The sequence below is a fragment of the Epinephelus lanceolatus genome, chromosome 14 (genome assembly GCF_041903045.1).
Source record: "Epinephelus lanceolatus isolate andai-2023 chromosome 14, ASM4190304v1, whole genome shotgun sequence".
In the NCBI taxonomy this organism is placed as follows: Eukaryota; Metazoa; Chordata; class Actinopteri; order Perciformes; family Serranidae; genus Epinephelus; species Epinephelus lanceolatus.
In genome coordinates this window covers 8,528,437-8,543,176 of record NC_135747.1, presented here as the reverse complement: position 1 = coordinate 8,543,176, position 14,740 = coordinate 8,528,437, and the positions used below count along the sequence as shown (strand labels likewise).

Below are 14,740 nucleotides of genomic sequence, written 5' to 3'. Positions count from 1 at the left end.
AGGTCCAGAGGCAGGTTGTGTTTGTCTTGCTGTTGGCATGAGGTCAGAACAGTGGGCGGCAGAGTTTGTTTAAAGACTGTAACCTTGACTTTCAGGACACACAAACAGTGGGGTGGATTTAGTTTATTTGTCCAACTTTTACAGCAGTTTGACAAAAACAAGACTGGACAAATATGTCTGTATCTATTGCACTTCTTCATTAATTTTGTCATTGAATTAAGCCATAACTGCAAATTAAAAAAAAATATTTTGGAGGGTGCAGTGTGCCCTTGCACTGTCCCCATACTACCTGATTTGTAAAAAAAACCTGCACAGAAATCCACAGAAGAAGAAATTCAGCAATCCTGTAAAATGTATTTCCTTAGGGAGAACCATGAGACAAAGATCTGCCTGCATCCAGTAATGGGATTATTTTTAAAATGATAGACTGATCATAGCCTAGTAGCTTGTAGAAACCATAGTCTACTGCACACAAATAAACAAAATTACAGGCATTTTTATAGTGGCCAGTTGTAACGTAAAGCTCTCTGCTTCAACAGATCCCAGACTTGGAGAAGGAGCTGGTGGACTTGAAGTCTCCCTCTGCTGAAGACGTCTCCAAAGTGCTAGACTCCTACCAGAACCAGGTTAGAATCCTTGCACATATAAGCCATACAACTTAATGCTGAACTTGAAATATCCAACAGTTTAAAGGATAATTCTGATTTGTTGTGGGATTGTATAAGATATTTATCCATAGCCAGAGTATTATGGCGCTTGGCACACCGGCTGACAGGAGCACAACATATTTTAGTCACCTAAAAAAAAATTAGCGTCAGTTTAATTGTCAGCTATATTACAAATATTTTCACCGCTTTACCTACTGTCAGACAGCCCTTTCCAATGGGGAACTGAACTGAAACAGAAGCTGGAACATATCTTTGCTCTTTTTGAAACCAGACTTCTTTGATAAAAACAGTGATGTTACCTCACAGAACACAGGAGCTGCTGGTCTATCACTGCCTTGATCAGGTAGGTGTTTTAAAGACTTAGTTCGGATTCACCAAAGTCACACTGTAACACAACCAAAGAAACTGATCGAGGCAGTGGTAGATCAGCAGCTCCTGGGTTCTGCAAAGGAGTCTGGTGGCTTTCAAAAGAGCATAGATAAGTTTCAGTTTAGCTTCCCATTGGAAACTGGCAGCAAGGTAAACCGGTGAAAATATTCTACATAATATAGCGTACACATAAACTGATGCTGATTTTTTTAGGTGGCTGAGGTGCTGCTGTCCTCCATCCACAGCAGTACATTATGTAGCTTTCGTGTTGACTCCTGCCTGCCTCTCCAAACTGGGTGCCTGCTGGCAGACATGTACTGTAGATAATACACTGACTATGGATAAGAACCTCAAACAACCCCACTTAAAAAAATCCAACTATCCCTTTAAATGGTTAGTGAGTTGCCCTCCAGACACTTGAGGGTCTCAGTAAACAGTGGCATGCAAAAGTTTGGGCACCCCTGGTCACAATTTTGTTTACTGTGAATAGCCAAGTAAGTAGAAGATGACCTGACTTCCAAAAGGCATAAAGGTAAATATGACACATTTCTTTAATATTTTAATCAAGATTACTTTTCAATTCAATCTTTTCCAGTTTCAAAATTACAAAAAATGAAAAGGGCCTGAAGCAAAAGTTTGGCCACCCTGCATGGTCAGTGTTTAGCAGTGCCCCCTTTGGCAAGTATCACAGCTTCTAAACACTTTTTGTAACCAGCCAAGAGTCTTTAAATTCTTGTTTAGAGGATTTTCACCCATTCTTCCTGCACAAGGCTTCTTCTTTTGAGGTCTTATCCACAGATTTTTAATGATTTTTAGGCCGGGGGACTGTGAGACTATCAGGCAAAATCTTCAGCTTGTGTCCTTTGAGGTAGTCCATTGTGGATTTCAAGATGTGTTTAGGATCATTGTCCTGTTGTAGAAGCCTTCCTCTCTCACCATCTTCAGCATTTTTACAGATGGTGTGATGTTTGCTTTCAGAATTTGCCTCTACCTGTGAAATGTTCCCCGTGCCACTGGCTGCGACACAAGCCCCAAGCATGATCAATCCACCCCTGTATTTAACAGTTGGACAGGTGTTCTTTGCATGAAATTCTGCACCCTTTTTTCTCCAAACATATCGTTGCTCATGGCGTCCAAAAAGTTCTATTTCAGCTTCATCAGTCCACAGGACTTGTTTCCAAAAGCATCAGGCTTGTTTTGTTCTGATGACTCTTCCATGAAGGTCATAATTGTACAGGTATCACTGCACAGTAGAACAGTGCACCACCATTCCAGAGTCTGCTAAATCTTCCTGCAGGTCTTTTGCAGTCAAACAGGGGTTTTGATTTGCCTTTCTAGCAATCCTATGAGCAGCTCTCTCAGAAAGTTTTCTTGGTCTTCCAGACCTCAACTTGACCTCCACAATTCCTGTTAACTGTCATTTCTTAATTACATTATGAGCTGAGGAAACAGCTACCTGAAAACACTTTGCTATCTTCTTATAGCCTTCTCCTGCTTTGTGGGCATCAATTATTTTAGTTTTCAGAGTGCTAGGCAGCTGTTTAGAGGAGCCCATGGCTGTTGATTGTTGGGACGGTTTCAGGTGTCACTGGAATTTATAAAGTTTTGAAATTTGTATCATGTGGCTTTTCATAATGATGACTGTGAACAAGACATAGTCCTAACAAGCTAACCATGGTCTGAGACCCTGGTAAAAGTTGTCTGAGAGCTCAAATGCCTTGGGGTGCCCAAACTTTTGTATTGTATGGTCCTTTTTTTGCTCTAAAATTGTACAAAACAAAAATAATACATTGATCACTCAAAGTTGATAAGCTTGCTTCATCTTTAACTTCATGTTAATGGAGATCAATTCATCTTCTACTTACTTAAATAATCACAGTAAATGTACTATATGTTTGTGTTGACGATTGTTCTCTGTCCACAGAGTAGTCTGGATTCTGAGAAGCCTTTTGTGTTGGACAAGCACATGTCGGATATTGACAGGTAGGATTGAAATTGAATCTATTAGGATTGAAAATAAACATAATGTAACTGGTGTGCCAGAAAAACTAATAAACAGCTAATTACTTTAAGAATAAGACTGTGATATTTTATTATTTTATTTAATGTTACTGTCAACCAATGCCATGAAAAGACCAAAACCAACAATGTGTTACTTTGTCTCTCTATCTTTCCCACTTCCCTACCCTTGTGTGGCACTCAGCCCCAAGACCATTCATTCCTACTGAAGATGAACAGCTGGGCAGTGCAGTTTTAGCAGATGTTACTCAAACAGGAGTACAGTAGATAGTGTATTTGTTAGGGACTATTTTTAGCTTTGGATGTAGTGTTCATTGATGTTTTGGATAACAATGGAGCTCTGAGGCACAAAGGAATTAGATGTATCAGGCTTTGGCCACACTAAAAATACTCAGATCATTGTGGTTTTGGTCTGTATGTGGATTTTGTTGACAAAAGAATAAATATAGAATATTGCCATCCTTTAAAGCTGGACCCAACAGACACTGCAAGCAGGAAAATAAACATTTCGAGGCAACTCTCTGATTTCAGTTTAAAATGAGAGTGAACTGAGGTAACCTGCTGAAAACATGATTCCATGTTGTCTTCCCTCCCTTCAGGCTGTTCAGCTCCAGCAGTGTGGAGGGCATCGTGCAGAACCTGAAGGCAGATGGCTCAGAGTTTGCTAACAAACAAGCTGAGGTATGACCTTGACCTGCAGCTTTATCATTGACATCATGTGTTTATTCTCCAAGTCACTGTACAGAAATGAAGCATTTGACAGTTTCTACCATCAGCTGTCCTGAACACATGTATACTTACTGCATATGGTGGCTATACAAAGTTTTTTAAAGTCCTGCTGTACCTCTGCAGCCCTGTTACCCACCATCAGATAAATCTCACTGGTAGTGCTGGGACGGAGCCACGGTATTATTTGTCTTTAGCAGTATATGTTAGTAATTAGTGGTTACCTCAGTTTAAGCACTTAATGGTGTTGATCTTAGTCTTGTGTCTTGTTGACCAGAATCCCTCCTGTGAGATTTCAGAGCTCTGAGCAGACCACAGGGGCTTTATTCCACACATTTTCCTGAATGATTCTAAAACTGACACTTCTGAATGTGACTCTTCTCTCTAATCTAGGTTTTTTTGTCATTTACACTCAGATGGTCCAATGAGATCAAATCTGGGAAGGGACTTATGTAACAAACAGTGCACATGCCCCAGATTAGACCCCCTCCCTCATGGACCCCACCCTCTCCTCACTGTCCCGAGGATTAATAATACTGTACCAGCAGTCAGCTGTTATCTGCTATAATCTGTTTATTATTTTGATTTGTAATATTTGAAGTATGGTTCATATTGAAGAACTGTTTAAGGCTTAGCAAATATTGCCTGGCTGCTTTCGTTTGCTGGGTCTATCAAACATGTAAACACTTCCTGTATCCTTTTAGACCATGAAGATCTGAATCAGAGCCAATGGGGGTGGGCGTGGGGTCAGCTCAGGCATCAAATATTTATGATGAACCCACTTCCTCAGTTACTACTACACCACTGACTCACCATCGGGCCTTGTACATTAAACATTCAGAGCTATCTTTGTTCTTAGTAACACGTTGCTTTGCTTGTTTTTTTTTTTCCATGATTTTATTTTATAATTTGCTTGTTTATCTAAGAGCAAATTAAGCAGTCCATCACCACCTCTCTGTTTGAAAACTATTACTCTGTCTCCTCTTCCAGACACTGTCCAAGATGTCTCCCACATCCCTGAAAATCACCTATAGGCAGCTGCAGGCGGGTGCAACTCTGAGCCTGCAGGATGTGTTGGTGATGGAGTATCGACTGAGCCAGGCTTGCATGGTAAAAACCAACAGACTTAACTGTGTAAAACTGTAGCGTCAAACTACAGAGAATTTATCAACATCCACTAGCTTCATTTTAATACTTTTCACTCTTGTAGTGATAGAATTAGATAACTGAATTATGACAGATACTATTTGCGCTCAGGTGTCCATAGCTAACAATGCTATATGCAGTTTCCTGTGTGAAAGCCTTGTGCTTGACCCACTCACCCACCACATCTGACTCTTTCTACAGACTGTCACTCTTTAACTAAGTCACCTGATTTTCTGGCAGTACACATGTTGTTTTTGCATGTACATTTATTCTTAGACAATATCTGGTTTTGGCGAGTACTATCCCTAACTATGACCTTTTTGCCAAAATCCTACCCACCTCCAAACATGACCCATCGACGTGACAAGTGCTAGCCAATCACAGCACACAGCAGGATCTGTTATAATGCATTAAAATTCAATTCTCACCCGGATGCAAATAGACACTCCGATCAATTAGTCACTGGTTGAGGATCCCATTGTATTCTACAACACATTAAGTTGCATTTATCTTCAAGTTAAAATGATTTTATCTCATGAGATTGTTTCTCTATTGTTCTGCAGAGGGGCTGCGATTTTTATGAGGGTGTACGAGCCGGTAAGTCACGGTGGTGAATGGGCAACAAAAGTAGAATTGGGTGGATGTGAATTTCAGTGACGTAGCATCGTTTGTATGGATCGCACAGAGAGCTGTGAAGACTGAAAGAGCAAAGAAAAAAATAATGTCGATTATAAATGGTATTAAAGGATCAATAATTAATAGTTTTCTTTGTTTCTAGTATTGGTTGACAAGGACCAGAATCCCAAGTGGAACCCGTCAACACTGGAGGAGGTGTCAGAGCAAGCTGTGGAGCAGTGCTTCTCCTCACTGGGAGAGAAAGACCTGACTTTATGAAGCTTCACACCTTCAAACACGCACACACACCACTAAGCCTTCTTTGAGCCTTCTGTCCCCACATCCCTTTATGGTCAGTCATGTGAGAGGACTGTTGAGGATGAGAGAAAGTCTGGTATTTTACAACAAGTACATCCATAGGTCATATACCTAATAGTTTGACTCAGTACTATTAAATACTGCAGTGACATTTTACAGGAATATCCAGGCTGCTCCTCTGCAGCTGAGGAAAAGAAGGTCTGATTCATCACAGCTAGAAATCAAAAATAGTAGCAGAAGAGGCAGCTTACAGATGCCCTGTGTGTCACACATGAAAAATGTTTAGTGTAAACTTGCTCTGCAGTGGAACTGGAGTGGAGTGTTTTTCTTTTACATAAGTCAAATAACTCTGCTGCTGCAATTGCAAAGAATCTGCCGCACAGCAGCATTAACACGAGGACATGATCAGGATCAGATGATATATTGTCTCTGTTTCTGTAGTTTTTGTCTGTTTCCTGTATTTTTCTTTTTTTAGATGGATAAAGAAAGAAAGAATTCTCTGACACATCCAAACAACACTCCCAAAACAAATGGCAGATTTAGACATTTATCATTATTGGTTCTGAATGCATTTACATGATTGTTACATTGCATTTCTGTGTGTGATATAGTGAGTTTTTATAGTTTACCTCATAGTATCAAATCGCCTCCCTAAACATAAGTTCTCAATATCTGCATTATTTTTGAGACACCAGTAAGGCATTGATTCTGGAACAAAGCGCAATAAAGAGTTGGTAATGAAATCTAAAATGTTGTGTTCTTGGTGCGTGAAGAAACAGTTTTCAAGAACTACAGTCATTGAGGGCAGGATCTTTTATGACCTGCTTTTAGAGTGGTCTTGTGAAACATTGACACGTCAGAGTGGCTTTGTTATCAGCACTAAGCTGCTGCTCAAATATTAAGTCTATAAAGTAAATATTTATTGTAGCTGCATGTTGGGTTATAAACTGTTGTGTTCTACCTACAGTATCAGCAGGAAGTGCTGAATATTTTGTGTGACTGCTATAATGGTCTAAAAGATTATTAAAGACTTGTCTGTTCCTAATGAACGACCACTACCACCCTGTCTGATATTTCTACACATAACAAATAACACCTGAAGCTGACCCTGCTCTCTACAGGGCTGTAATAACTTATTTAACATTGGGGGGACCATGTTCAAACTGCGCCTCCTGCAGTGGGTCTTGTGGGGAATTGTGGGGAGACATTTTTCAGAAACAGTTAAACTGACCATTCTCAAAGTTTTGATGACTGAGTGCCATTTTTATGGAGATAGATTTCTCTCAATATTATTTGTGTGAACAGATCGACAACCCATGTTTTAATGTGTGATCTGTAAATATAAAACACCTTTGGCAAATACAAATAAAGATCTGTAAGTTCCTAAAACTATTCTGCAAATATAAAATGGATCTGAAAAACACAAACAAATTCCGCAAATTAAAAAATATCTACAGAATGTACAAATACATGGAAAGCATTTGTGAAATTCCTTATATTTACAACATTCAAACTGATATCTGTGAATCCAGTTTTTATAAGTGAATCTCTATTCTGCACTTGCAGATTTACATTTCACATCAGCACATCAGTATTACATTTGCATAATATTTTTGTGAGTTTAAAATCTTTCTTTGTATTTGTGGAGATTGTTTTACATTTATAGATCACACACTGACACACGGATTGTTGATTTCCTCACACAAATTAAAGTGACATAAATCTATTTCCATACATTTTAGGGAACCAGCATATGATTGAGAGTGCCACAGGAAAAGTACATACACAAGACTTTTTTACATGTTATACTATGTCCTTTTTTGCAACATTTTTTTGACACACTTACACTTCACAAAACAACAGTGATGTAACATTCATATTAGTTTTGTTTTGTTTTTTTTAACTTTTTAGTACATTTGAGAGTAATGAAATAGACAGTTCAGTGTTTGTCCTTGAATGCACCCACAGCAGTGAAGCAATGGCTTCTGCTGGGGTGTGGCAACAACACACGCAGAGCTGCAGTACACTTTAACATTAGAACCAGTATTAATTATAATGGCAATTTGTTGCGTGTATTTATGACTATGATTATTATTTCAGATGGTGGTGCGTGATTGTCTGTTGTAGCAGTAGCAGTTTTATTTTTCTTAATATATTTATATCAGTATATGGGGTGGGGTGGGCATATTTTATGCCTCACTACATACTGCCTAGTTTCTCAAACTGCTTCACATTCACAGTCTGATTCAATAACACACATCTCATTTCAATAGCAGCCTCTCAGCCTTCACAGTGGCTCAGAGGATGACCTCCAAATACTGTAGACAATAAACGGCCATAAACACTGAGAACATCGTCTGAGTATTTCTCTGTGCGTCACAGATAAACCCTCATGCTTTATGGGCCCCATTTGCTCTTCAAACATGCACTGGCCAGCAGTCATATCTAAATCCTTAGTGTTTGTTCTTCATGCAGCTGAACTTTAAACTTGCCGTGTGTTCACTCTCTAACAGGATGCAGCATCACCACCTCTCTTGTTTGACATGTTGGCTATTTTAAAGGAACAGTTCACCTCAAGGTCAAAAATAAGTATTTTTCCTCTTACCTGTAGTGCTGTTATCAATCTACATTGTTTTGGTGTGAGTTGCCAAGATGTCTGCCTTCTCTCAAATATAATGGAGCTAGATGCTTAGCTTGTGGTGCTCAATGTGCCAAAAAATACAGACCTCTCTTTCTAATGAACTACACCCACTAACCATATCACTGCACATAAGGAAACTAGTATCTACTAATGGGCAAGAGGCTCACGCTTGACAGTGTGAGATCTTCCTCAGCTGAGCTGTAACACTAGTTAGCTCAGTGGTGCTAGGTGAGCTAGCAGTAGATGCATGCTTCCGTTTACACTGTGACACGGTTGGTGGGTGTAGTTCAGTAGAAAATACTCTGTATATGAAACTGCTCACAACAAGGTCTGTGGATCATCTTGAGTAACTGAGTCATGATTTCTGGAAAGAGACATTGCTGTCAAGTCTTTCAAATGAATATTTTGGTACTTTAAGCACCACAAGCTGCGTGCCATCTAGTTCCATTATATTGTAGAGAAGGCAGACATCTCTACAGCTGATATCTCCAGCACTCAGCAACTCACACCAAAACAATCTAGACTGATTAATAGCACTACAGGTAAGAGGAAAAATATGCATTTTTGATTTGGGGGTGAACGGTCCCTTTAAATGTGCCACTAATATGTTGAAAAGCACCATTGTGAGGTTGTTCTGAAGTAGTGATTTAGAAATAATGACATGTTTCTGTAATGATAGAAGGCATAAATCTGATTTATTGGCATCATGAGTTTTTACACATACTGTATGTACAGTTTGCAAGTGAAATGAATACTGGACTACAGGAATATGCAAAAAGTCACACATTATAAGTTATTTTATGATGATATATTGATAGGCCGACATGTCTCATCTTACAGGACTGCTTCCAGGAGGCCATTTCTCACTTATTTGGCAGCAGAGAGGTCATGGAAACAGTGCAGGGGGGTTCTGGCTACTGCTTGTGTTTCACTTCACAGTCAAGTCTGCTCATATTTTTTTTTTTTTTTTTGCTTCAACTCCACTGCTCTCTGACTGTTTTTTTGTCTATGGGTCACTTTGGCTGTTGTTAAACACTGATGCATCAGAGGCATCGTGGGTACAGGGGGCCGGACCCTGTTACAGAATAGTGTAATGTCACCTCTGCTGATATTTACCCATCATAGATAGTGCATTATCGGATCAGCTGACTTGGTTTCAGTGAGTGGCACAAATTTGAATCATGAACTAATACCTGATTTTAAACAAACTTATCCAGGAATTCAACAAATGAAGGAATTTATATTTTTTTTCCATACAAAAATTAAACAGATCATTTACTTGCTTGAGTTTGCCAAGCCGCACAAGATTGGCAGTAAAGAGAATTAAAGATCCAGTGTGAAGGATTTAGGGGCATCTATTGCCAGAATGTTGGTTAGTTGATAATCACCTAAAAATAAGATTTTTTTGTGTTTCTGTTACCCTAGAATGAGCCGTTTATATCTACATATGGGTAGTAGAGTGGGTCACCACAGAGGCCCAGAACAGTAGCCCACAATGGACAAATCAAACCCTGGCTCTAGATAGGTCCATTTGCATGTCACGTTAGCCACCGTACTTCTCTTACACACTTGGATCATGATAGAAGATTTAGTTCATTAACCTCCCCACTAGATGCCACTAAATCCTACGCACTGGACCTTTAAGGACTGGCAGGTTGGCTGCCAAAGAACAAAATAGTAACTTAAACAAGAACTGACAATTAGTCAATTGACAGAAAAATGAATCAGAGTCTATTTGTGATAATCTATTAACTGTTTAAGACAATTTTCAAGTAAAAATGCCAAACATGTACTGGTTCAGTAAATGTGGGGATGTAATCTTTACTTTGTCATATATGATAATAAACTGAACATCTTTGGGGGTTTTGGATTGTTGAATAAAACTATCAAAATAGGTCACCTTTCACTTTTATCTGACATTTTATAGATAAAAAGGTTAATCAAGGATCTAATTGACAGATTAATTGATAATGAAAATAATTGTTAGCGGCAGCACTAATTTAATCAGTACCAAAGGGCACTACAGCCTTCAAGGGAATCTATCCTTAAGATGAATAAATCCTACAAGAGGGTTGGCCGCCAATTTAGCAGCATCTCCCACCTCTGTTGAAACACCTGCTGCTATTCAATAATTCAAAATGGGTAACCTTTAAAAACTCTAAAATAATCATGGTTTCCAAGAGGAAGCACTGTCAGCCTTTCAGTCAGTGCCAAAAGCGTCAACTGGAAGACACAGATGATTGAATGTAGACAGGTGTTCACGCTCGATCTCATTTTTTACTCTTTGTTGTGCAGATTCAGTCCCTCCATGGCTGACTCCAATTCACTGCTATTCTTTGAGACGACCACAGGACCTGATCTTTGCCAGAGTTACAGAACTGAATCTCACAGGGGATTCCACATTTCTTGGTGATGACATCACACTCGAAATGCACAGTAAAGCCTGACATCAGCATTATGGCAGACACAGATTGCCACCATCCAGTTTGGGTTCAGTATTCTCAATGTCATTAAAGTCAACATATAAAACAAAATTACTCATCATCCTCCTGCATGTGGATTGTAAAGAAAATGTGCACGTTTATTAATTGCATGAACTGATCAAATTTTGTCTATCACATTCTCTTAACGCTGCTATCAGCTCTTATGTGTGCTTTTGAAACAGGCCTTTTGCTTTTAAAAATCCCAGCACTGACAGAAAACAGTTCAGCACAGCAGGGAGATTAGCCTTTATCATTTTATCTGAAGCAAAACAAATGGCACCAGATTAGAATTAGGAATATGGCATGTCATCTCTAATCTTCAGTGTGTTCACAACATGTTTGGGACAACTCCAAAAGATTAATCTGTCCACACAGATTAGTGCAAGTTATGTATTATGAGCTGATTTTCAGAGTGATCTGTGCGTGTGGGGAGGTGTTTTATAACACCCATCATGTTTCTTTAGAGAGACCTCTCTCAGTCAGCAGCCCTGTGATCCATCGTCACCCAGCTCACCTAAACAATTGTAAACTTGATAATGCCATTAATGACGACTTTTGAATGATGCTGCTTTTCACTAAGTTTTAGACAGCACTGAAACTGCATTGGTTAGACTTCCCAATACATGATGATGATGTGACTTACTCATCAGCTGTATGGTATTGGCACTTGCCAGTTTTCTGAAACAATTAGAGTAATACTTAGTGTTATAAGAGAAGACCTGGGGAGAAGGCAAGTGGAGAGAAAAATACCCTGCCACTGTTTTATATGGCTTATCAGCTTGTGTTGACATATTCTTACAGTTACTGGTTCATACTAGTATGGTTTTATGTAATTACTACAACACTATTCAAAGCTGTTATCACTGCAAATAATTGTGGCAGTTTAAGCGTCATCATCAATGCTTTTTAGTGGCTAGCAATGTGACTTGAATTTTGGGTAAATCCCAATGACATCGTTTAGTACGGAAGCCGAACACGGCTGTGCTTACAATTATTTTAATGCCATTATCTTAAGATCATGAGTAAATTATTTGACAATTTCTTGAAGACAAAGCTCATTTTTTCATGATAATGGGTTAATTTGTTATGGTTCTTGAGAAAACAATCCGCCAGTTTCTCAAGATAAAGAGATAATTCATCATATATTTGTTTTTCTCAAAATCGACAAGGGCTCATTTAACCGCAGTAGGCTATAATTAGCATGTGATCTTGAAAGATAACATGATAGCCTAATCTATCACAAGAAAACGTTTTGTTTTCTCGAGATCACATGATCATTATAGCCTGCTGTAGCTGATCTCTGGGAAACAAAAGTACATTTTTCGTGATAAATTATCTCATTATCTCAAGAAGTCTGCCTTTTGCTTTCTTTAGAATCTACAAAAATTCACCCATAATCACAATAAAATGAGTTTTGCTATCTCGAGATAACAAAATAATTAACTTGTGACCTCAAGATATTGGCAGTAAAAAAAAATCATTGTAAGCATAGCCGCTCTCGGCTTCCATAGTTTAGAGTACCTGTGCACAAATGTGCAGCTACACTACCCTTCGGCCCAGTGAACAGACCTGTGTAATATCCCTCTGATATAAATCATTTAGTAGAAAACAGTGTTGGGCTCATAGTAACATTCATTAAGGACTTTGGCAGCTGTGAACCTCTATTCCAAATATATCTACTCTGTCCCCTGGTTAGTATCAAGTCATATATAGACTGGATTGAAATGTCATGGGCTTCAAGGTCTGCATATTTGTGCTGTTATCCTCTATAGGTCAGATGGCAGTATTTTTCAGGTTAGTGTAATACAATTACACAATGTTGAGCAAAAAAAAACTAGGCCTACAACATTTTAGCCAACACCATGTTTTTTGTTTTGTTGTGTTTTATAACTCAAGTTCTGTTGACGGGCCAAATCCTTTTTGAAAAGTGTGTCAGGCCTCTCTCGTGCCCTGGTTTCTTTGTGGCTAAGAGGCCAGCAGGTCCCCAGTGATGTGGGACCTAATGTCAAAGTTCCCAACTTGTGTATACAGAATATCTGTGCAGGAGGAGGAGTGCAGGAAACATCATTTTTGAACATAATTTCCCGGACTCATTTCGAGGACCTTGCCTGTTGGATGTAGGGTTGCAGTCGAGGCTGCCTAATGGCAGTGGGAAAAGCAGAGATGAGAAAGATGCTCCCCTTTGCAGCTCAGCCACAGGATCTCCAGGGACGCCATTAAGGGAGGACTTCAGCTTGTTGAGCTTTTTTTTCAGACCAGAAGGAGCCGGACAGCTGGGTGTGTTTCTGACCTGATGATACCAGTGAAGGTTTTCAAGCATTCAAGTGAGAGTCTCCACCAAATGAAGGGATCTATTAATAGCTTCCTCCGTAAGACGAAGGAATCTTGGCCCTGGGACAGCATCAATGGACGGGATAGACTTTCACTGGCAAGGAGGAACATTACAATTCCAGGCAATATCTGATAGGATTTCTTGCTTTGCATTATGAGGTCCAGCCACAGAGAGCCAACACCTACTGGCAGAGGGGACAAATAAGGACTGAGAAAGATGATATCCAGCTGAAGACTCTCCAGGCTCCAGCTTTGATGCAGATAATCACAGGAACGTAGATGGGATAAGAGTGCTTTGGTTGCTTTGGAGGATTTTTAGGTTCACTCCAAGTACATATAATCCAATCCAAAAGTAGGTCAAAGCTGAATTACTGACAGCTTATTCATATTCCTGCTCAGAGCAGGTAGGTGCTTGAAGGATTCATTCTGAATGAAGGCGTTTGAGACTATTGGCCTTGTTTTATCACATGTAGAACCTCCAGTGTTGAGGTCAAGGCAGTCTCGGCTTGGCCTGACCTGTCTGTTGTGACATCCCATCCCGTGTCATGGCACATCACATTCAATGTAAGGGATGTCGCTGTAACGGCGGTCTACCTCCACCCACTGCTGCACGGCCCGGGACACGATCTCCTCGGACAGTCTCTGAGCGTACTCCAGCAGCACGGGGCTGACCTGAGGGGAGTTCTCCGCCGGGCCCATCTCTGAGTGAACCAAGTAGGCTTTCTCGCCCTTCGCCCCCTTGGTTTTGCCTTCCAACTTCTCTGTGGAGTTCGCATTTTGGGCTGCAGAGTTGCTCCTTTTGGATTTGACACACCCCATACTCTGGAAGATGTGGCATTGATCGACTTTAGGGTGGGAGATGTACGGTGGCAGTAAGGTGCGAGAACCTTTGGTTAGATTCCTAACTCACACCTCAGTGTTTTCATTTTGATTTTGGAAGTGAGCAGTTAGTACATCCCACAAGCAACTCTGTGCTTCCTCTGAACTTCTATCTGCTACAGTCACTTTTGCGCTCCTGTCATCCACTCCCACTCTCATCCATGTCTGGGTGCCAACATGTGTGACGATCAGTATTACACTGTAGAGGGTGGTGTTTTAGAGGGCACTAGGGAGTGACTGGCTAGGAGGCCCATCCCTGTGTAGGTCTGGTGGTGTTGAAACAGTCAGTCCTGCTCCCTTGCTGGCTAGAACTCATCCTTTCCTCAACTGCAGAGAGAAAGAGAGTGGAAAGAGATAGCGTGAGGATTTCAGTGATTTATTTTCCATCAGAGGCAGCCTACAAATACCAGATGGTGGGAATGAGGAGAGGATTGTGAAAGATTTTCACAGTGGTCGTGGCAACTGTGTGACCCGGGCTCCAATGACTGGCTTGAGGTTAAGGTCTCTGGTGGCTCACCTCTGCAGGCTTATTTTTCTGCTCCTCT

The 14,740-nt window shown here is 40.1% G+C and overlaps 2 protein-coding genes across 2 annotated transcripts in view; one reads left to right on the top strand and one right to left on the bottom strand.

The window, feature by feature from the left end:
- The window catches only part of hibch (3-hydroxyisobutyryl-CoA hydrolase), a 30,808-nt gene extending 23,901 nt beyond the window's left edge, over positions 1 to 6,907 (top strand). The window contains exons 9-14 of the mRNA XM_033617528.2: positions 540 to 626; positions 2,962 to 3,020; positions 3,656 to 3,737; positions 4,773 to 4,892; positions 5,492 to 5,525; positions 5,707 to 6,907. Coding sequence (XP_033473419.1) covers positions 540 to 626; positions 2,962 to 3,020; positions 3,656 to 3,737; positions 4,773 to 4,892; positions 5,492 to 5,525; positions 5,707 to 5,822 — 498 coding nt within the window. The 3' untranslated portion in view covers positions 5,823 to 6,907. The remainder of the gene's footprint in view (positions 1 to 539; positions 627 to 2,961; positions 3,021 to 3,655; positions 3,738 to 4,772; positions 4,893 to 5,491; positions 5,526 to 5,706) is intronic.
- Positions 6,908 to 13,709: 6,802 nt separating this feature from the next.
- Positions 13,710 to 14,284, bottom strand: akap19 (A-kinase anchoring protein 19). The gene has a single exon (XM_078174308.1). The coding sequence runs from the start codon at positions 14,133 to 14,135 to the stop codon at positions 13,860 to 13,862; it is 276 nt and encodes a 91-aa protein (XP_078030434.1). The 5' UTR covers positions 14,136 to 14,284; the 3' UTR covers positions 13,710 to 13,859.
- Between the last annotated feature and the right edge of the window lie 456 nt (positions 14,285 to 14,740).